The sequence below is a fragment of the Salvia hispanica genome, chromosome 4 (assembly GCF_023119035.1).
Source record: "Salvia hispanica cultivar TCC Black 2014 chromosome 4, UniMelb_Shisp_WGS_1.0, whole genome shotgun sequence".
NCBI classification, from domain to species: domain Eukaryota; kingdom Viridiplantae; phylum Streptophyta; class Magnoliopsida; order Lamiales; family Lamiaceae; genus Salvia; species Salvia hispanica.
This window is the reverse complement of record NC_062968.1, coordinates 22,971,560-22,993,176: the sequence shown is the minus strand read 5'-3', so window position 1 is coordinate 22,993,176 and position 21,617 is coordinate 22,971,560. Positions and strand designations below refer to the sequence as shown.

The 21,617-nt window shown below is 38.2% G+C and overlaps 5 protein-coding genes across 8 annotated transcripts; 1 reads left to right on the top strand and 4 right to left on the bottom strand.

Annotated features, from left to right (window-relative positions):
* Window positions 1–964: 964 nt before the first annotated feature.
* On the bottom strand, window positions 965–8,074 carry LOC125222355 (phosphoglucan, water dikinase, chloroplastic). Its single transcript, XM_048124897.1, has 19 exons — window positions 7,647–8,074; window positions 6,357–6,978; window positions 6,107–6,193; window positions 5,885–6,016; window positions 5,677–5,802; window positions 5,412–5,590; window positions 5,136–5,214; window positions 4,693–4,857; window positions 4,552–4,604; window positions 4,254–4,462; window positions 4,046–4,164; window positions 3,886–3,956; window positions 3,677–3,794; window positions 2,929–3,015; window positions 2,753–2,839; window positions 2,592–2,668; window positions 2,372–2,525; window positions 2,183–2,294; window positions 965–2,048 (listed from the first exon to the last, which is right to left on the bottom strand). The coding sequence occupies exons 1-19, from the start codon at window positions 7,874–7,876 to the stop codon at window positions 1,147–1,149; spliced, it is 3,609 nt and encodes a 1,202-aa protein (XP_047980854.1). The 5' UTR covers window positions 7,877–8,074; the 3' UTR covers window positions 965–1,146.
* Window positions 8,075–9,107: 1,033 nt separating this feature from the next.
* Window positions 9,108–11,643, bottom strand: LOC125222022 (ADP,ATP carrier protein, mitochondrial). Of its 2 annotated transcripts, none has more exons than XM_048124406.1 (4): window positions 11,519–11,643; window positions 10,174–10,673; window positions 9,696–10,067; window positions 9,108–9,603 (listed from the first exon to the last, which is right to left on the bottom strand). In XM_048124406.1, exons 2-4 carry the CDS (start codon window positions 10,666–10,668, stop codon window positions 9,307–9,309), a joined length of 1,164 nt encoding a protein of 387 aa, XP_047980363.1. In that variant the 5' UTR covers window positions 10,669–10,673; window positions 11,519–11,643; the 3' UTR covers window positions 9,108–9,306. The 2 variants fall into 2 exon arrangements, with proteins under 2 accessions (XP_047980363.1, XP_047980364.1); XM_048124407.1 differs by having other exon boundaries at window positions 11,523–11,602.
* Window positions 11,644–12,293: 650 nt separating this feature from the next.
* LOC125222131 (protein GrpE) lies at window positions 12,294–15,142 on the top strand. The gene is made up of 3 exons (XM_048124598.1): window positions 12,294–12,555; window positions 13,623–14,117; window positions 14,630–15,142. The coding sequence occupies exons 1-3, from the start codon at window positions 12,343–12,345 to the stop codon at window positions 14,819–14,821; spliced, it is 900 nt and encodes a 299-aa protein (XP_047980555.1). The 5' UTR covers window positions 12,294–12,342; the 3' UTR covers window positions 14,822–15,142.
* LOC125222132 (RNA-binding protein 42) lies at window positions 15,081–18,592 on the bottom strand. Of its 3 annotated transcripts, none has more exons than XM_048124599.1 (6): window positions 18,269–18,587; window positions 17,606–17,783; window positions 16,947–17,044; window positions 15,615–15,711; window positions 15,418–15,503; window positions 15,081–15,332 (listed from the first exon to the last, which is right to left on the bottom strand). In XM_048124599.1, the coding sequence occupies exons 1-6, from the start codon at window positions 18,473–18,475 to the stop codon at window positions 15,279–15,281; spliced, it is 720 nt and encodes a 239-aa protein (XP_047980556.1). In that variant the 5' UTR covers window positions 18,476–18,587; the 3' UTR covers window positions 15,081–15,278. The 3 variants fall into 3 exon arrangements, 2 of the variants coding, with proteins under 2 accessions (XP_047980556.1, XP_047980557.1); XR_007176477.1 differs by lacking the exon at window positions 15,081–15,332 and adding an exon at window positions 16,779–16,830 and having other exon boundaries at window positions 15,419–15,503; window positions 18,269–18,592; XM_048124600.1 differs by lacking the exons at window positions 15,081–15,332; window positions 15,418–15,503 and adding an exon at window positions 16,779–16,830 and having other exon boundaries at window positions 15,614–15,711; window positions 18,269–18,592.
* A 679-nt stretch (window positions 18,593–19,271) lies between these two features.
* LOC125220061 lies at window positions 19,272–21,584 on the bottom strand. Its single transcript, XM_048122181.1, has 3 exons — window positions 21,375–21,584; window positions 20,361–20,516; window positions 19,272–19,525 (listed from the first exon to the last, which is right to left on the bottom strand). The coding sequence occupies exons 1-3, from the start codon at window positions 21,547–21,549 to the stop codon at window positions 19,521–19,523; spliced, it is 336 nt and encodes a 111-aa protein (XP_047978138.1). The 5' UTR covers window positions 21,550–21,584; the 3' UTR covers window positions 19,272–19,520.
* Between the last annotated feature and the right edge of the window lie 33 nt (window positions 21,585–21,617).

The following is a 21,617-nucleotide window of genomic DNA, read 5'->3' as shown; positions in this document are numbered from 1 at the left end:
TTAAATTTTTAATTTTTAGAACGTTACAGTGAAATTTCGATAAAATAATTGTAACATGTTCCTAACTTATGTATTTAATATTTTAAAGCTATATAGAGTATTTTATAATTTGCCTCCACTCATCCTAAGGTAAGTGACACATTTTTTTTGCAAGTGTTTTGAAAAATTAATATAAGTAGTTAAATGATGAAAAAACAAAGTAAGTGGGAGAATACTGTACTTTAATTATTTATTATCATTTTCTCAAAACACACGTGAGGAAAAAGAAATGTACTCCTCCGTTCCATACTATTCACACTTTTCACTTTAACAGCGTAAATTTGAACACGAGTAATTAGTGTAATTAAATTAAAATTTTAAGTGCAATAAGACAACACTTGATAAAGGAAACACGAACTAACTCGAATATCTTAATTAAATACCATATTTTTTTTATCTAAAATATAAATAGTGCAAATAGTTTGGGGACAGTCCGAAAATGAAATGTGCAAGTAGCATGGGACGGAGGGAGTATCACTTACTAGAGATGAAGGGAATAAATGAAAATTTGATAGTGTATGAATATTGATTGAGTTTTGGATTTTGATTATAAGAATTATAGTACTCCGTATAATTTTTAATTTTTTGGACTGATTTTAATATTTTAAAGCTATATCAACAATATTTTTTCTTTTTCTCTGTACAACTATATGACTAACATTTAATTGACGGAAATGCTTTGAAGGAATCTGTTTGTAAGATTCATAATGATTTGCATTTGATTTAGATATAATTAAATAGATATACAGTAGAAAAGCAAATCTTTTTCCAAATCTATAATCTTTAATTTGAAAATTTAAATTTTTCAGAATATATTATATTAAAGGACAGATATGTAATATAGTAATATATTTTAAAACAATTAAAAATAATAAACTGATTTTGAAGTGAAAATACCTAAAATATCCAATTATATACGTAGAAATAATACATACGAGTTTGAACAAAATATTTGATGGTAAGTATTGTTATTGTAAGTATTGTATAACTATATTATTACAAATATTAGCATGTTGTAGTAACTTTTTTATGATGACGAACCAAAGAGGAAATCATGACAATTTTTTCGCGGGAATATATTTTGAAAGTGAAGTATTCCAACAGCCTTTAGAGCGGCTGTGGCCGCGTCTGCACAATGTAGATATCTTTCCCGACCAAGCACCCTTCCACGTCCTGCGCGCCGTCGAACTTCTGCTCGAGGAAGAACCCGACTGCCCCGAGCTTCCGGCCGAGCTGCTGCCGGAAGCTCGCATCAACGGTCAAGGGCTTCTTGCTGTAGTCCACCGTCAGCTGTATCACCTCCCCGTCCGCAGGGCCGCCCCCGCGCACCACCATCTCCTCGCTGAAGTTGGCGAACGCCAACGACCGCACCGTCCCGTCAAACTTCCCGGCCGCGAGCCTCCACGGCGTGCCCCTCGTCCCCGAAGCCAGGGTTTCCCCGAGCCCCGGCGCGATCTCCGCCTCGACCACGTCCTCGTTCTTGTCGGTCGGGCTGACCGTGTGGAGCACGAACGAGAGGTCTGGTGAGAGCATCTCTTGCACGAGGACGGCCATCACGGCTTGGTCCTGCGGCACGCAGGCCGCTCGGCGGCTCAGCACGGCTCGGCGGGTGTAGAGGGACGCCCAGACGCGGGCGACGGCGTGCCCGAAGACGATCGGGTTAGACGGGCTGACGTTGGGGATCGACTCATACAGCCCCGCGGCGGACATTCCCGCCAAGTCCTCCACGTTTGCGCTCGAACGCACTATCAGCCGCGCGGTGTCCGGGAACATTTTCGATATGGTTTCGACGGTTTCTTTTGAAGGACTCAGAGAAGATATGAGCTCCTGAAGCCGGTTACACAGCCGGTCGAGCTCTCCGTCGATTTCGGCTGTTTCTATGCTCTCAAGAAGCGATACGTAGGTCTCCAACGACCCGTTGCGTTCCAAGGCCAGTTCCATGGAACGGAACGGGATCACCGCTCCCTTCGGTGCGTTGAACGACGCAGGAACTCCTCCTTCGTTATACACTGTCATTCAAGACTCGAGAATCAGTAACACCGCAATTATCTAATCGATCACTCAAAGTAAACACCTCCATACGGAAGTCGAAAATCGCAACATACACATTATAGAGAAATTGGATCAGCTCGATTTACTCTACCTTTATTCGAAGCAGCAGCCAACGAAGCTAGGCGACCACACGATGCAGCCTTTGCACCGGAATCTTGAATAGTAGCATCCTCAACCGCTATAACACCTCCAGACGACGTACCCTGAGAGGAATCACTATAAACTCATAAACGTTGGATTGGCAACGAAGTAATCCCATTACCTCGAACGATTTCCATACCATTTTGATCTCTGTCTCCGAAGACATGCTGTTCTGTTCCAAGTCTCCAGTCTTGGATGAACCATCAGTCGGTTTATTTCCCACCGGAATGTTACCATTGCTGCTTTCTGCTGAAGTTTGAACCAAGCTGACCCCCGAAGGCGACGCTTTCAACCTGAAACGAGCGGGTGAGGAAAGACACTAACAAGAGAAACCGAACAAAAGACGATCAAAAGCGAACCTCACAAACTTCCCACTAAGATTTCTGATGTCAGAAACTTTTTCATCATCTTCGCAAGTCACAAAAACAACCCTTTCCTGCAGTTAACAGATACATTCTACGTCGTTTCAACAATAAAAGCAACGAAAAAGGAATCAATAGAGACATGGAATAGGACTTGCTTGCCGCGCTCGGACACCAAGATGAGATAAATGGGGCAGCTCCTGCAAAAGGATGACTCCGGTAATATTATCTCCGGCCGCTGTTACCTGGAGGAGGCAAATTTAAAGTTAACGTTAACCACTTGACCAAAAAAATGCACGCCGATCATCAAAAAAGTTCAGAGACAGAAAATAACCTCTTCATCTCCATCAGCTCTGTTCACGACTAGAATAACCGGTCCTGTTACAGACGATGGTATTGACCCAGGAACGATGCTGTCCACCTGTAGACGAGTTGCATGAAGACAGTTGAAATAAATATAACAACTTTTGGACATTGAAAAAGTTACAAAAAATCACGTTGACTGAACGGGGCGGGCTTTCATAGAATAAGGCCACAGAAATTTGGACATGTGATGGTTCAAGAAATTGTATTCGTGGCATAATTGTTCTTGATTGTTAAACAAAAGGTGGTGATGAATACAAACATTGCTAATTGGAAGTATGCGATTTCTTTTATATTTGGATAATCGCCACGAAAATACATGGACTCTGGATTTACCGAAAATTCCAAACTGAAACTGACATGACAGTCACGTGGCAAATCTAGATTGCATTTTGGGTTCGGGCTTTGCGAGAAAATCCAAAACAAGTAAAATCCATGTGTTTTCGCATGATTTCCATGTAAGTTTTGATATGGGATATGCGAGAAACAGAAATGAAAAAAAAAGTACATTTTGTCTATTTTAGGAAAAAAAGTAAGTTCACGTGGGAAACCAAAAACGGCCCAACGTTTGTCTATTTTGAGAAAATTAACCTTTAGCTTCGCATACGAGCTGTATTGGTTAGATATGCTATAAGCATGAACAGTAGGTCAAGATACCGATAACTTATCTATAAAAGCATGCGATTTAAATTTGTGCCACGAGGGACAGCACATAGTACCTGGATGAGGGTTCCAACAGCATCTCCCGGTACAAGAATATCCCAGCCCTCAGACCCGAGAACATTCCTTACAGCTTTCAGAAGAAGGGTGCACAGTTTTGAAACCTGAAAAATCACACTGTATTTTCCCCATCGAAAATTAGATGGCTACAATGATTACTGAATCATACACGGTAGAAAAAAAAAAAAAAAAAACTGGAGTATCATACCCGGCACGAATCTCAGCTTCAGCATACGTCCTAACAGTGTTATCAGGAACCCCAAAGGCGTTTCCTAAAATCTGCACGGCCCAAAACCGAGTCAATCTTTAAATGAACTATAAGCATTAACATATGTTAAAACGATAATTGTTTCGATTTTTTAGTTTACCCGAACTCTTTCAGGGAATATATTAAGAAGTGCCTCAGAGTATTCTTCTGTTAGTCTCTTAGCTCTATCGAGTGTAGCTTTAAGCCTCAAACCCCATATTCTTGTACCATTTTCGCTGCCTTGAAATTATTATCACTCGTGAGAAATCAGTGTAGTTCTACATGACCAGCACTATGAAGTCACTCGCTCACTCGGGAAAATAGTTCACCTTCAGTTTCGAGAAGACCTCTGTTTTGCCAAGCTATGAGTTCGTTTCCTATAGCTTTGCACTCGCCGGGCTTCCAGCCTGATAGGCCCAACTGATGTATGCTGGCGACTAGAGCTCCGAGTGGCTCACTCCAAGAACCAGCGTTCTTCTGCTCTACATTCTCCGCGAGCCAGTGGGCCCCACCAACAGCTTCAAGTTCATTGACGAACCTGTGAAAAGCCGAAAAGCCGAACCAATTAGCAAGCTTTTTATTCGGGAAGGAAACGCGAGATTAAGTATGGCTATAAGGGCAGAGTACCTGCTCAGAAGAACAAATGAATAGTCTTCAAGTCCAATCTCACACAGACGCCACTGCAATCACACAGATCCTTTTACGACCGACTTCATTGGTCTTTATCGAACCAAAAAAATGGTTAACAGAATACAGCAGTAGTCTAACCTTTTGCCGCATTGCAATTGCAGCATCGGGGGCGTCGTTTCGAAGGCCGCTATCTAGACCCTTTGCGATTTCTTGGCGGAGATTGTCCAGAGATTGTATAGTTTTCATCAATACTGTTATCCATTCACTTTTAGAAATATCGTTTGCACCGACATTATCCAGCGCCTGAACATGGTATGAAACATTAGATACGCAATAAGCATAATTTACGAACTATTATGCTCTACAACATTACTAAAAGTTCCAGTGCATACTTCTCGATCTTACAATATGATTTTGCGAAGCTATGAATTTACAATATAGCATCAGCTCAGAAAACCGTAGTTTTATGTGAAGCTATCAACAGCCAATATGTTCTATATACTCACATTTGTTCGAGAAACAACAAATTTCTGCTAGCAATATCTACTAAGACAAAATAAGAACTTAAAAAGCAAAGGTACCTTTTTAGACTCTAAAAACTGGGCTAGGGAAGAGCTCGAACCCAGAGAATCTTTGATCGATTCCAACTGTTCTTCCAGACTACAATTGTGAATCAAAAGCTCAGTATCAGAAAAATTCTTAGCCATGTTTAACCATATATTCTACTATAGGATCCAACATTTTTCATATGAAACTCGAGATTAGACTATACTAGGTCAATCTAGTTGCAGTTTCCAGTTATACTTCGAGAACGAAAAGCTACAAGTTTTAGTTAACTATCATGAAACACAAATTACCTTCCAGCATTGAAGAAATCTTTCAGCTCTTGATGGAATATCTTGAACTGCTGAACAAAAGCTTCACTATATTGTCCGGGATTCTTTGTGATTCTTCCAAGCATTGCTTCTGTGGCAACTAAATCCTCAGGGCCAGCACATCGATGAAGCTTGTTTTGTATCGTATGTTTGATTTCTTGCTGGAAATACCGATAAAACTACATTAAGGACTTGATACGATTTTACTAAAGCATAGATAATTGAAACTAAATCACTTATTGATAACCTTAAGGTCGTGAGGGATGTCATTCCTGTGAGCAATGTCTCGGATCCTTGTTAGGGGAACGGATGCGGTGAACTCGGCCTTGAAAGATGGCAAGCAAGGGTGAATCTTGCGGATAACTAGAAGTTCCTGCATTTTAATAGATATCACCAAGGAGCCCTAAATCGAACTACCTAATAAGTGATCTAACAAAATTGATTTGGAAATTGACCTGAAGCGAAGTGTCTTTCCTGCTGGAGATTCGTTCCAGGTCGCGGAATATAAGCCTGGAGATCTCAGCATGCCTGTTTGGTCGATGATGACCCCCGTCTTCGAAGCAAGGAATCTGACCTGTGTTTATCCACTACAGAAAAAAATAAAATCCGATCAGGATTTAGGACACAAAGTAACTAATCAATTGTCAAGAAAAGTGATAGCTAGAACGTGATAACACCTTCAGATATATTGCTGAATATGTAAGAGCTTCCAAGCGCTTTTCGCTGTCGATGTTTTCAGCCACAAGCTCTCGAACAACCTCAAGCTTTGCAATACGGAAATGCAGAAACAACATTCAAAACCACAGCTCGTCCAAAAATATGTACATCTCAACTCGACCGTCAGTGTTTTTTAATGCGAGAAAAGAAACAGTCAAATGACATAACTATTGGTTTTCATTTAAAAAAAAAAGCCAAAACCGTTTATACCTTCCTCCACCAGTTACGTCCACTGCGGTCACCTTCAACCAGCTTGAGAGAAATCCCTTCGAGACCCGAAGTCTCCCAGCGTATCTTCTTTTCTCCATCCAGGTTATCCTTCGAGCGAACAAACGAGACATTCTTTCCCTGCCATTGGTCCACAAACGAACTAGCGGTAACACCCTCTTCAACTGCAGAAGCAACACTCTTCCCATTCTCACTCCCTCCCGCCTCCACTTCTTGCTCGTCTTCCCCCTCCCAAGGCAGCAGCTTCACCTCCTCCGTAGTCTCGCCCCACTTACAAACAATGCTAAAACTCCCCTTCTCTTCAATCTTCAGAACTCGGTTATCACCATGTTCCCACACCAACTTCTTATCCTGACCTACTATCACAAACTTATACTCCACAGGCTCTCCTGAGCTCGCCAAATCCATACTGCAAACCCATCCATTCTCCGTCCATGTCATCATCACCTCCTTCTTCCACGACCCAAACTCCTTGGCGGACCCCAACACTGCAACATGCTCCCCGAATGTGACCTGGTGGTCTAGTCTGAGCTTCAGCCTAACCTTATCGTCACCGAACTTCTTAGACCGCCTCTCCTCTCTATTTTCCTCTTTCATCCCTTCCCTATAGACCCCATTATACCAATGAAAAAACAAAAGAAACAAAGAAAGTCATTCCCTTAAAAAACATTTGTTCATTGAAATCACCCTTTCAAAATTTCAAACATCATCATCATTCAATCAACAAGAAAACCTACTCCCAACATTATAATAATTCTATTGGTTTACAATTTTACACAGAAATCACCCTTTTAAAATTTCAAACTCATCATCAAATCTACAAGAAAAACTACTACAATATCCTACAGAAATCACCCCTTTCAAAATTTCAAAACCATCATTTTATCAACAAGAGAAGCTACTCCCAACAGTGAAATACTAATCCTATTGGTTCACAATTTTCTACAGAAATCACCCTTTCAAAAACTTTCAAAATCATCATTCAATCTATAACATTTCCAAAACATTTTCAAAATTTCAAACATCATCATTCAATCAACAAGAGAAACTGTTCTCAACATTGAAATACCAATTCTATTAGTCTACAATTTCAAAGTCATCATCCATTCTACAAGCAAAACTACTCCCACATTAGAATTTGTACTTAACAGTTTACAATAGGTGAATTGATTATGCTACTTACCTTGCCTTATCCCTTCATTATTCACAATATCTCATATATTCAACTGATTCCAGAAAAAGGTGAATTGAACCCAAAGTTGGAAACTTTACCTGGTTTCAACCGACGAAACGGCAGAAACAGACAATTTAGCAGAATCCCCTCTTCTGGCAACTCTAACCGCAAACGGGCCAAGATTTTTTGCATCAGGAGCAAGAATCCCAGCTCTCTTGAAGAAGGATTTTGATGGGCTGCTATTTAGGGGGCATCTAAGATTACTTCTTGAAGCGATAACACTAGAAGTTGAAGGGAATTTGCATGGCAACGTACACGGATAGTCCATTGCAAATCGCTCAATGGCTCAACCAATTGCAGAGATTATCAACCCCACTGTGTGTGTGTGTGTGATTGTGAGTTTATGCAATTGAATGAGAAATCTTGATTCGTATGGAAGAGTGAAGATATTATTGTTTTGTGACACGTGAGTGTGAGATTTTTGCTGCTTTTTATCTAAACCGAGTTCTGAATTTAGTTATTCATAAGCCTTTAGCGGTTTCCGATGTTAGATCTTGAAATTAGACTTGGGGATTGGGAGAAAGTATTTTTTTTTCTTTGCTTAGAGATGTATTGATCCTTTGATTCTTGACAACACCGTGCAATTGAGTCTTCTTCCTTCATGTTTGGATAACTTGCAATGGAAATTTGGTTTTGCAATTTTTTTGAGGTTTGGTTGAGTGAAATGGATTCTTCGTATCTTCGTAATTAATGGTCGGGTATCGATATTTGATTTTGAATATGGAACAATTTTAGATCTTTGGAGTAACGGGTAACCGTTTCACCATTTACAAATTTGTAAGCGGATTAGTAACTAAATCGTCGATGAATATCCTTGTGAACAAGGAAAAAGAAAAGAATTTAAGATACTTTGTTCTTTATTTGATTTTAAGATTAATTACCTATAAAATTATAAAGTTTGATCAAATTATGGTATGATGTAAACATTTCAAATTTGAATCTGAAATCACAAAGTTTCAAAAATTTTAATTGTTTCACGATAATTTTGAGGGGGCAAATCCGATACTAAATTGGTACACATGTACACAATTTTGGTAATATCAATAAATCGTGACGTAAATGTGTATTAATATATCGAGGTTGATGACCAAACAACTATTCCATCTGTCTAAGGATATTCATCGATGATTTATAATTTTATTTTGTGTTAAGTATAGATAATAAAGTAAGACAAAATGAATAAATTATAGGTATAGTTGATGACAAAAAGAAAAGAAAATGAATATACCTATAATTTTATTTTGTGTTAAGTATAGATAACAAAGTAAGATAATATGAATAAATTATAGGTATAGTTGTTCTCTTAAATTTTGCGTGTGACTGAAGAATATAAATGTTTTTATTAGATTATGCGTATGACTATGCAAAGAATGTAAATGTTTCTATAAAATTATGTACGACTATGTGTATAGTATGCAAGTTTTAATTGGATATAAAAAAAAATCCCAAACATATGTAAATATTTCTTCAGCGATAAACATTCCGAAGAACATTTGATATAAAATAAAAATCCCAAACACATTATTAGAATATGAAATACCAGCAAAATACTCTTTCAAAAGAAGAGATCCAATTCTCAAATGGAGATTATCATCCCGCATTGTCAATTCTCAAACTAAACAACAAAAAGATTTTTATCATCGCCATCATACTTAAATAGAGTTTTCCCAAAACTAAACAACAAAAAGGGACTGGGATTTAAGCACCACCGGAGCCATATTTCTTTCCAAAAACAAGCACCTGAAGCTTGTCGTAACCCGAGAGCACACCAGCACCAGCAACAGCACGAAGAATGTTTGCACCTGCACCCTTGAACAGAGACTTGGCACCCTCGTTCTTGAGGATCTGGGTGAAGGCGTCCATCGAGCTCTTGTACTTGACGGCCTCACCCGATGTCATCATCATTCTTCTACGCACAGTGTCGATTGGGTAGGAGGCAAGGCCAGCACCGTTGGTGATGAGCCAACCGAGGGCAAAACTAGCAAAGAAGCTATCCTGTTATCATAAATAACACCAAGTCGTCAACATATTGTTCAGATATGAATAATAGCATTGTGTTGGGATTCTAGGGGAATGTAGTAACTGACCTGAAGAGATCCAGTTAGGACAACTGGCTTAAGAGAGTCGTACAAACCAAAGTACAGACCACGGTATACAATGATACCAACACACGAGATGTTGAATCCACGGTACAGACCGGCAATTCCATCAGACTTGAGGGTCTGTCTGTAGACATCAACCAGACCATTGAACTGTCTCCCACCTCCTTTCTTTGCAGCCTTGGCATCATTGGCAAGACGGGTACGAGCATAATCCAGTGAGTAGACAAAGAACAGGGAGGAAGCACCAGCAGCACCACCAGAAGCAAGGTTGCCAGCAAACCATTTCCAGTAACCATCACGGTCCTTCTTGAAGTTAAAAAGCCTCTTGAAGTAATCCTTGAATGCAAAGTTCAAGGCCTGTTAAGGACACAACAGCAGCAAGTTAGCATCATAACAGAATATAATTAATGAAACATGCAACAATATGATTGAGTATAACAGTGGAAAATTAGGCAGAACAGACCTGAGTAGGGAAGTAACGGATAACATTAGCAGTGTTTCCTCTCCACAGTGATCCAAAGCCTTCTTCCTTGATTGTTCTACCAAAACACTCTCCAATTCCCTTGTATGGCTCAGAGAGTCTGCCAGCCTTGATCATTTCATCTTGGTTCTGGATCAAAAGCTTCACACGCTCGATAGGAGCAGCAGCTGTTTTTGACACAGCAGCTGAAACACCTCCCATAAGAAAGTCAATTGCAAAGCCAGCAAATCCTTTCTCTGAGGGAGCCTGAGCAAACACTGGGTTAGCATTAGCAGAGATCAAGGACAGATCCTGAGTTGCTACGCAGGTCTTAGGATATTGGAACGCTTGGTTTGAGTAATTGCCATAAGCAAATCGCCTCTGGTATGCAGCAGGTTGTGGGACACCCCCATAGCGAACTTGTGAGATGCTGGATCCCAGGTGTAGCTGGTTAGCTACCTTCTGGGAAATAGTTGGGAGCCGGTTCTGATCAGCCATGCTACCTAAATATTCCAAGATGACAATATTAATTATCAATTGAACAATTTAGTAGTATTTACTTTTTAGCATGAGATGTTCAAGGCATGTAAGGGGATGCAAATACATGAATACAGTTGCACATCAGAGTAACAATAGAAAATATTTCTATCAATATGATGACTAGTAGTATATCACCACCAGAATCCTAGTTATATAATCCTCATATTCAAATAGTAAGCCAATATATATTAGGATTAATCATTACAGCACTGATTTACAAGAAACCACCAAAGAACCAATGTTTTTAAAGTCAATGACAAAGCTTCTAATTTGCAATAAATGTAACAAATAGCCATCTAGACACCATAAATTCAGAGGACCAATTATACACCTAACCACGAATAAACACAATAACATAGACCAATTATACAAATGTTATTCCGCAGGCTCAATAAATTTCATATTCATAAACACATGAAACACGCTAAAACAGACTAGATCTGCAAAGAGAAAGCACATTCAAACATGAAAATCAATCAGATCTACGCGTAACCGCACACAGATCTAGAATTCCAGATCCACACAAATCCATACCTTACGCTGTATAAAAACTGTACAGAAACTAAAACTAGCACTGTTCAAATTTCATTCGGATCTAATACCGCATCACCGTGTGCGAACTTAAATACTTGTAAAACAGCAACAAATAATAGAAAAATCAAATGCGATCCAGTAAAAAACAACGGAAGAGATGCTTTCCGAATGAAACGAACACGAAAATCACGCTGAATCCACAGAAAATGAAAAACTTAAAAATAGGCTTCGAAAAATAGCAATAAACAGAGAAATTAGGTGGAGAGGCGTTTACCTGCCTGCGGTCGACTCGCCTCGAAAAATGAGGAATGGAAACGATGCGATTGGGGGAGAGAGAAGACCGAGGTTAGTGAGAGAGTCCAATAAGGATGGGTGTAGCTTCCTTTTTATAGTAGGGGAATACCTAGCAAATGAATCTCTGTGTCAAGGGCGCACGGTAATACGCTGCGTTGCGGAGCATACGAAAGTTAGTGCCGGTCAAAATAGACTATTGGGCCGGTGTGTGGGCTTTAAAGAGCCCATTTCTTCTTCCGTTTCTAATGGAGTTAGTACTAGTAATAATTACAAAATTATTTCGAATTTTCAGATATTACTAATTTGTTTGGTTTTTGACCTATAACTTATAATAATTTAGATTTGAATCGATGCATATTTATATTCTTTCAAAGCTCGAATTTTTTGGATCTGTTCAAATTAAGCAAAAAATCAGTCTGGAATTAGAATGTTAACTTTAATTGAGGCCTTTTGTAGTATTTCACATTTTTTAATTACAAGCGAAATTTTTTGTTAAATGTGCATTTACCTTGGAATTGGATGCATCATTTTTTCTATTTCATGGCATTTATTAAGGTATTTATCTTATGATATTAAAAACTTTATTTATTTGTCACCATTGATCTAATTTAAAATTGTCAAATTATATTTTAATATAAAAAAGTTACTGCTTAATTAATTAGCTTTATAATTAAGACAACCATAATTAGTTAATTAATTACGCTTGGTTTCCTTGTAAAAATGGTAGAAATATCCATTTTTTGGCTTCATCTTTCACAAAAGTCTCTTTCATCTCCTTCCTTCTCCCAGTAGCTTAGGGCGAAAATGGCAGCTTCAGCTTCTCTATCTAACCTATTCTCTCTCTACAGTCACCGAAGCGTCTCCTGCCCCTCTCCCTCCTCAAAAACCTCCTACAATTTGCTTCTTCAGCCCACGACAACTCCTGCTCTCAAAGCGTGCAGCCAATTGGGGAATCCCAGATTCGGTAACAAAGGGTTTAGGAAGGAGACGCGTTCTTCACTCAATCCTGATTCAGAGGCAACTTTCTACCTCTCTCACACAAGTTGAAGTATTTGTGTTATGTGATGCATTTGATTTATTTGATTATATGTGATTAAGCAAGGGAAAGAGTGATTGGAAGATAGGGTTTTAGCTAATCGAAGTTGTATGAAAGTCGGGGGTTTTGAATTCGATGATAAATTACAGCTTGCCTTTTAGTTATAGTTCGCAGAAGCAGAAGTATTCATTGTGCTTTGGATATAATTGAATCATGTTATATGTGCTGGGATGTAGATGTGGAAAGATAAGTTATAAGCTCAAATGGTAGAGAAATTGCAGTTTCATTTCTAGGATATCAATTTTATGTGTTATGTGATGCATTATATAAATTTGATTTGATTTATGTGATTGGGAAAGGAAACAGACAGATGGGAAGATAGGGCCTTAGCTATTGGAACGTTATATGGAAAGCCAGGGTTCGCAGAAATTTTTTCTTGTGCTTTGGAAACAATGGAATCATGAAATATGTGGAGCAATTAGCTAGCCTTTTACTCTGAATCGCGGAGTAGAATTTAGATGTGGAAAAGATAAGTTATAAGCGCAAATGTAGGGAAATAAGAGTTTCATCTCTAGGATATCAATTGATGTTAAATGGTGATGCTAATAAGAAAACATTGAGGGAATCGTGTTGACATCATTCCGGGAGCTGGTTTTGTTGTAATTTGTGCTATCATAGTTGCTGGAAGTAGCATATTTTAGATGAGCAAGTGTGTTAGGATATGCTCCATATGATAATGAAAGAGTGAACATGTATCTTGATAGTTTAGATTATGAACAATGATTTAGTTGAAGAATGTAGTGATTATGCTTGTAAGTTTACTCTTCTGTCATGGATGTGTAATGGTATGAGAGAACTGGGATGAAAATGAAGTTAAAGCAATTGAGATGGTTATGTATTGACATGGATATGGAAATCTCGGGTAAACTGTGCTAAAAAAAAAGAATGCTGTAATTGGATATGATGTTTAGTTGGACAAGAGTTATGCGAATCTAGGTTTGATTACTTATACTTCTATGATGTGCTGAATACAAAAGTAAACATGCAGGCATACAATGAAGACGAACCTAGTTCAGAGAGAGCAGCAAGTAAAAAGTCTCGACCCGATATGAAGTCGCTCATGCAGTTGTACAAGGAAGCTATTGCATATGGAGATGCGCGGGCCATATATGAGATAGAAAATATTCTGTTTAGAATAGATAAAGAGAAAACTGAGCTGGTTGATAAGGTTGAAGCTTTGTCTGCGGAGGTATCTTCAGGGAAGGAAAAAATTCTACGGTTGCAGGCAGATTTTGACAATTATAGGAAAAGATCGGAAAAGGAAAGAGCATCAGTTAGGAGTGATGCCCAAGGAGAGGTGATAGAAAGCCTCTTGCCAATGGTTGACAGCTTTGAGAGAGCCAAGCAACAGTTGAAGATAGAGACTGAGATGGAGAAGAAAATTGACACAAGTTATCAAGGTATATACAAGCAGTTTGTAGAGATCATGAGAAGCTTGCGCGTTGCAGCTGTCCCTACCGTGGGAAAGCCATTTGATCCTTCGGTAAGAGAACCCCTTCTCTCTCTCTCTGGTTTTCTCTTTTTCTCCATTGGTTAATCAATAGTTCATCTTTTAGTGCTGTTCATGACTGCAACGATGACTCTTTAACTAAGTGTGCATAAGAATAGAGATACTACGTTTTTTTAAAAACGGATAGGGAGTAACCTTGGACCTCAAACTAGTGTAGCTCTATCCCCCGTCTCCAAAAGACGTGCCCAGACACAAATTTGCCACGTTGTTTGCTCTCAGACTAACTTTCTGCTCCACAACAATATCATCCTTGAAATATCAAAGTTGTAATGCAGCAACTCCATATTCTTGTATCTCAATGCTTTTCGATTGCTACAAGAGATGATGCAGGGATATGAACTATGAATACGTAGGCACGTTTGCTATTTGATTTTAGTCATGTGTTTATATGATTCTATAAACTATGCTATTATGTGTTTAGTGGTGTATGCCATCTTGTTCCCATGTACAAAATGACGTACTGTGATCTCAACTGTGTGACACAGATGCACGAGGCTATTGCACGTGAGGAGTCGCATGAGTTCAAGGAAGGGATCGTCACTCAAGAATTTCGCAGAGGCTTCTCTATAGGAGATCGGCTGATAAGGCCGGCCATGGTTAAGGTCTCAACCGGACCCGGCAGGAAAAAACCTCTTTCCGAGCAGCAGCCTTCGGTTGCAAGAGTTGACAGCCGATAGTTTAAAGAATAATCATCAGAAGCATTCTCTTTACATTCTAAGAAAATTCAAACTTAATTGAGGATCAACCTTGTACACTCTTCATCTAGGTAGGAAGAAACAATGATCAGGAACTTCACCGTGAAATGAAAAGGGGTAAACAAACAACCGGTGAATGCTATGCTGCTGGGTTTAAACGACAATAGTCTTCGTCTAATTCAACTTCTATGTTTGAGAATTTGTCGTTGGATTAATTTGAACGAATGTATGTTCTACTTGATTTGGAAAAACAAAGCAACATTCCAAACATCATGATACAAATGAGACAAGATTCATCTTTTTTACAGTTGTGTCAATCAAATGATTGTGATAACATATAGCAATATTTGAGTAAATCTTAGTTAGTTCTCTCTCCTCTCTTTCTCATTGGCAGTCCAGAAATACTAAAATCCAACATCCAGTATTCTTGATGCTGGGTTCATTTGTGCAAGACACTTTTCTTTGGTTGCTTCGTCTTCTTCTGATAATGGTGCTGCAACCAAAAAGGTAAAACGAAAATGAATAATCAGGGAAAAATCCCTAACTGTTATAAACACCACTAGCAATTAGTGACTAACCTTCTGTCTTCCCAAAGCTTCAGTATCAGTCCTTTCCGTCCACGTGCTCTTCCTAAGCTTGATCGGGCGGTTTCCGACATATTTTCCTGAATCATAAACATGGCATCTTAATATTCATAAGTTGAGTAGTTTCACTATGGTGCAGAAATCACTTCGTGATTCTTAGATTGAGCCAAGCTAAAAATATCACAACTTACCGTTCATTTCTTTCAGCGCTCCCACAAGATCGCTAGGATTAGCAAAACTGATGAATCCATAGCCCTTTGTCTTCCCAGTACGCTTATCTCTAACAACCTGATCAAGATTAGCCACCATTGTTTACAGTTTCCCCACATGTCAAAGAGGAAAGGGGTGATTTCACACCCAAGGTAATGAAGGTATGCAATACAAATCAATATGCAATTACACATTCAGATGAACAGATAGGCTTTTGCATTTTAAAGAGTTCACAATATAATCTGCAAGCACTAAATTCTACAGTCTTTATTTTATTTTTTGTCCTTGCTTCTCTGAAAAGCTAAGATGAAGGCATACGGCTCGTAATCATAGTAATGAGAACAAAAGGAAAAGTTTAGATCTGAAGCATAGAATTGTAACCACATGCATGGGAAAACACAAACTACACATCAAAAGGTAGCAAACCAATGCAAAAATGAAGTTCCCGTCCCATCACATGTCAGAAGTAAATTAACACACTGACACTCATATCTCAGTAAACCAGCAATCCATGCTATATCCAACATGCATACCACATAAGTACAAGATATCAGCCACAGCCCCAATGACAATAAATATAATTACACAATCTCAGTCCGACTATAAGATTCTATTGCAATAAGCACTTATCAAATGCCTGCAATGGTCTCATCTCATGCGTTTAAGCCTGATAATTTTCTCATATCCTAGAAGGGGTCTAATTACTAAGTGTTAGCAGATTGGATGCTGTTATCAAATGCACATTACATTCTTTATTCCCAGCAAACCACTTGAATCATTCAATTCTAGACTTTCAATTTTTCAACTTCTCGAAACCATTATCCAACTAACTTACAACTCTTTCGAACAGATCATGAACCCTGAAGGCGTTGAAAACAAAGCTTGACAACTTTTAGAGGGTAGAAAAAGGATAATTTCTGCAACCACATAACTACATGACATTGCAGTCGAACAACATTCTACCTATCATACACTTGTAGACATAACTTGTGTAATTGTCATCAGTTATCAGGCCTATAAATGCTACTATTTCTCTAGTCAAAGAGAGATTGAAGATTAAAGTTAGATAATAGGGCAGATGTGAGTATTAAATTAGCTTCATGAATCATGAAGAACACATGTTGAAACCAAAAAAAGGAATCTACCTTCATGAAATAAGATTTTCAGTTGATGGCCTCATGCACTTCAAATTGACATCTGAAGAGATCATGCAAATGCTCATATTTACCATTCAAAATATGTAAGACGGAGAGACCGATTAAATTATGCAACCCCCACAAGAAAAGGCCCAAATAAGTTTGAGAAGATCTTACCCTTGCCATGTTAAAGGAAGGAAACCTTGCAAAAGCCTTTGACAGCACATCATCGTTCACCTCATTTCCAAGATCACCACAAAATAGACGATAGTCATCTGCAAGATGTTTAGATACAATAAATGGAAAAAAGACATTGTTTCAGCAAGATCAACTCATAATCATCAACACATGAAACAACACAAAATGAGATAACATGAAGCTGGGCTGCTTCAACAGATATAGATGATGTCCAAGCTGGCAACGGGAAGACCATGATTAGCTTAGCTTGCATGAGTACAACACAGATCAACCATTAGAGCATATTATGTGGAATATTGAAAATACTTAAGAAGCCGTTGCATACAAGTGTGTACTAGGAGGAGTTTATTCATGGTATACAGAATTCAATGTAGATAGCCAAAGTTCTAGATTATAATGCATGTGTTGTGAATGGATGACATTAATGGGAATGCTAAAACAAAACACAGAACAAAATGTCTCAGGAACAACAAATACAGCATCTAACCGCTACCGTTGGGCTACATAATCATCATAAAACTTTAAGATCAGGAAGGTATACTAGCATACTGGGAGTTGTCTATGGAAAAGCAAAAGAAGATCACTTCTCAAATTAGTAATGAGGATAGTTATAAACAAAGAGAGTAATAGACTCTTACTTTCAGGCCACTCTGCAAGAGTGGGATCCTCCCAGCTCTGCCCTGCCGCTTTCCTAGGAATTGCCTTCTTCTTGGTCTCTGCTTTGTGCTCAATATCACTGTTAGCAAGTGCAGCTTTCACACTCTCAAGAGCTTCTGGTGTTATTGTCTGTGCATCTCTCTGAAACAACTGTTGGGCCTGTCCAGATGAAAAACCCGCTGTTAGTGATGAAATATAATTAATAGACCTAAATATCACCACATAGTATAACTTGCTAGAAAAACATCACAAATCAATCGCTTTTCACTTTCCAGTGAACAAATTTGGCATCAATTAATTAATAGAAGCTGATACAAGGCGATGATCATGCATGAATTCTTACTATAACTTCTCTAATTTCCTGTGTGAAGTCTCACTTAATAGGCTGAAATATCAGCACATAGTATTACGTGCTAGAAAAACATCACAAAGCAATCGCTTTTTAACTTTTCAGTGAATGAATTTGACATCAATTAATTTATAGAAGATGATACAAGGTGATGATCAATCGTGTATGAATTCTCACTATATGAATTTTCTAATTTTCTATATAAATTCCTAACTTAACAGTAGAACCTATCTTAAGTATACATTAGAAACACAGGCTACGGAAATTAATGGATCAATGCGATGTAAGCTTTTACCTGCTGATATTGCGGCAAGGCGTAAACGGTGGGTTGCGTGGGGTAGACGGGAGGCGGAGGGGCGGCGCCGATGTAAGGAGCAGGGGGCGGGGGAGGCGTTTGTTGGAGGTGAAATGGCGTCGGAAAATAGGGCGTGGTGGCAGCGGAGTAGGTGTATTGGCTGGACGATGAAGTGGCGGCCGCGGAGGTTGAATGGAAGTTCGACATAGAAACCCTAATTTGACGACGGAAAGGACGGCGTTACGGCGGTGCGTTGATCGGAGGAATTGCGATTTGGGGATTGCAAAATTCGGAATTTGTGAAAATTGTAATGAAATTTATCAACTAGATTTGACCTATATTTAAAATCGCCGAGCCATCAATACTGCTTTTATTATTTTATTTTAGTACCGATCGAACTTTTTTAAAGGGACTTTCTAAATTTATATCAAGATATGTATTTAAAATATTAATTACTTTATTATTATCATTATTAGAATATTTTATAGACAATAACACAAGTCTTTTAAATCATGAAATTTGGTCATTATAAAATTGAATTACTAAATCATGCCATTTCAAATTTTCTCAATTGTCTCATTTATATACAAAATGACATTTCTAAACGATATTTAAAATTACGTAGTAGTTTATTAAAATAAGTATTTTTTTTATTTTTACTTCTATTTTTCTTTACTTGTTTTGAAGAAAGAATGTCGAAAGAAAATATTTTATACATAAAAAATGTCATCTCTAATAAAAAGTGTAGAATTTTAATTAAAAATATGAGGGTTGTTTAACTTGCAACCGTTTGAAAGATGAGAGCTTCGAGCTCAATCGACTGTGATTCTTCCAGTTCCAGTCATGTATCTTAACTCCCTCTGTGCCCGAACAAGAGTCCAACTTTTTTATCGATGCATCCCATTTTTATAAATTAGTTTTATATACTATTAGCATTTGTATTACCATTATTTTCCTACAGGAATACAACATGCTACAAAAATATAAAAAACTCATGCTACAATAATTTAAAAACTCAACTCGATTAAATTCACAATGAAACAAAGTCCAAACCTTCTTATTATACAGCACACATCAGTTATATAATATGATCAATTTACAACTACCTATAATAAATTATTTAATGTACAAATTATTATGTCACAGCATCAAACACTCTTCTTCTACTCCTCCTGATTGAGCACTTCCCAGCATCAGCCAGTTTGGAGTTGAGAGCTTAGATCAATTCGCGTCCGAAACAAGAATTCTTCGGCTACTCTGCAATACCAAAACGTAGAAATCAATTAGGTGCCTCGAAAACCCTAAGCACTAAGTTGGTAACTACATCAACAAATGCTTCTGAAAGGGCAACAATTGTTTTACAGTACTTTATATAATGTGCAGAAAGTTGTTCTTTTCTCGCTGAAATCCTCATGCGAATGACAAAACACGGTTGCTTACTATAGCTGATTTTCTATAGACAACTGATTTTTGAGTTATTTAGGATTTCAAACACTTGAACTATCATCATTAAGTCTAACAACATTTTCTAGATGTCCAGCAGTTGCCTCTAGAGTCGAGAGCTTGGATTAACGCTGTTGTCAATGGTACCTCGCTCTCCTAGTACGCAAATGCTATTTTAGCCACTGATTACATCGAGAATGCCTCTTGAGAATTAAGCTCATTGCTACATCAACAATTTCATATGCGAGAACAATGGTATTCTTGCGAGCATGCATGTCTGTATCCTATAAATCCCGAGAAAGCTGTTTCAAAAGTTAACAAGATTGTTCTTGCAATTCATCCAGAATGGTTTAGAGCATGTCGACACTCTATAGTTCATGAAAAAGTTGTTTCTTTTTCCTTTATACAAAGTTACAAACCGCAGGCAAAAACAGTTCAAAGACACATGTGTTCTTATATACCAGTACCATCCGTAATGGATTTCTTTACTCGTGCCTGAATGAAGTGATTTAAAAGTTTCAAATCCTAAACTACCACCAGAGGGTCCTACATACTCAAGAAAAATGCAACTAGAATCCACAAAATCATTCCCTTGAAAAGCAAATCATTCAATTCAAATGCAACTATATCAAAAGCTAAATAAATTTACCTTCTGAAGAAGGATTTTGGGCATTAATTCTGTTGTAAAATTGAGTGAATCTTCTTCTACCAGGCGGCTTTGGCTTGATGATTTTTTTCCTCAGACCGAAAATCTCCTGCACTAGAGGTACATGAACCAGTACCAGCTTCCATGCCAAGAACCAGCCTACACATATAACACACACCACAAATGAGATAAAACGCACACAAAATGCAGTTTCCATTTTGAGAACCACCCTACACAGATAACACGCACAAAATATGAGAGAGAGATGACGGGCCTTTGGTGCTAATGCGGGCATACTCTTTTGTTATTACAAGCAAACACTAGCTATGGATGCTTCGTCCTCGGACGGTAAAGATTCTTGCCTTTACCTTATTTCTTTACAATCCCTTTGTTTCAATTTTCCAGATTTTGGCGAAAAATCGTATCATGATTGGCTTTCCTGTGAAAAGATTAGATCTTTCCCTTTTAAAGAATATTTCGTGAGCAATGGGATGGTGAGTTCGTATTCAATCTTTTTGATGATCAATTTCACCTCAGTGGTTTAGTGTTTCTTGCATTGACCATGGTTTAATTTTACTTTTTGATGAAATTTACACCAGAGGCACAGGCACTCATGCTCACACTGTCACACAGATACTACACTCATGCACAGACTCCATTGCTGCTACTTTTCCTATTTTATTTACCTTTTTACTCTACACAGATAATACACACACACGCAGATTGCTTCAATCTGGGAATTAGGCCAAGCTACATTAAACACACAAGAGCTAAAGGGGGAAAAGTTTTAGGGAGCCCTAATTGAAGGGATTGAATACATAGACCTAATTAATACTACAATTGACCACTTGGGCCAAAAAAGAATTGACATTCATTATCGCAGATAATAGAGTTACTCCAGATAATTGAAGAATTCATATCACTATATGTCGAGAAAATCAGTCGAACAAATGAATTTATGAGCAATTTATCAATTAATATGCATATAATATATACACAGAGAAAGAGAGAGCTGACCAAAGAAGAGTAAGGAGACCGTAAAGAGAATAGCAGCAATGGGGCGAAGGAGAAGATAACTGAAGTAATCCCAATATGAGAGAGAGAATGATTCGTCGGAAAAAATCTCCATCTTTGTTGAATTGAATTTGAAGGTTTCCAGTTTAAAGGTCGCCAGAGAGACGATCACATTCATCTATCAGCTGTATTCTGTATCTATTCGCGACATCAAAAAACGTTCTTTTACTTGTATTAGTAATATTT

Bases quoted from the DNA above. Each gene is read 5' to 3' on its own strand.
- LOC125222131 (XM_048124598.1), top strand. From the start codon at position 12,343: ATGGCAGCTTCAGCTTCTCTATCTAACCTATTCTCTCTCTACAGTCAC. The intron at 12,556-13,622 runs GCAACTTTCTAC...GTAAACATGCAG, and splicing joins CACTCAATCCTGATTCAGAG to GCATACAATGAAGACGAACC. The intron at 14,118-14,629 runs GTAAGAGAACCC...TGTGTGACACAG, and splicing joins GAAAGCCATTTGATCCTTCG to ATGCACGAGGCTATTGCACG.
- LOC125222132 (XM_048124599.1), bottom strand. From the start codon at position 18,475: ATGTCGAACTTCCATTCAACCTCCGCGGCCGCCACTTCATCGTCCAGC. The intron at 15,712-16,946 runs GTAAGATCTTCT...AATCTTGATCAG, and splicing joins CTTCCTTTAACATGGCAAGG to GTTGTTAGAGATAAGCGTAC. The intron at 15,333-15,417 runs GTTAGTCACTAA...TTTTGGTTGCAG, and splicing joins AAGCTTTGGGAAGACAGAAG to CACCATTATCAGAAGAAGAC.
- LOC125222355 (XM_048124897.1), bottom strand. From the start codon at position 7,876: ATGGACTATCCGTGTACGTTGCCATGCAAATTCCCTTCAACTTCTAGT. The intron at 5,591-5,676 runs GTTATCAATAAG...CGGTATTTCCAG, and splicing joins ACATCCCTCACGACCTTAAG to CAAGAAATCAAACATACGAT. The intron at 2,049-2,182 runs GTAGAGTAAATC...CTTGAATGACAG, and splicing joins GGCTGCTGCTTCGAATAAAG to TGTATAACGAAGGAGGAGTT.
- LOC125222022 (XM_048124406.1), bottom strand. From the start codon at position 10,668: ATGGCTGATCAGAACCGGCTCCCAACTATTTCCCAGAAGGTAGCTAAC. The intron at 10,068-10,173 runs GTCTGTTCTGCC...TGTCCTTAACAG, and splicing joins TCCGTTACTTCCCTACTCAG to GCCTTGAACTTTGCATTCAA. The intron at 9,604-9,695 runs GTCAGTTACTAC...TTATGATAACAG, and splicing joins TCCTAACTGGATCTCTTCAG to GATAGCTTCTTTGCTAGTTT.
- LOC125220061 (XM_048122181.1), bottom strand. From the start codon at position 21,549: ATGAATGTGATCGTCTCTCTGGCGACCTTTAAACTGGAAACCTTCAAA. The intron at 20,517-21,374 runs GTCAGCTCTCTC...TTATATGTGTAG, and splicing joins GGTCTCCTTACTCTTCTTTG to GCTGGTTCTTGGCATGGAAG.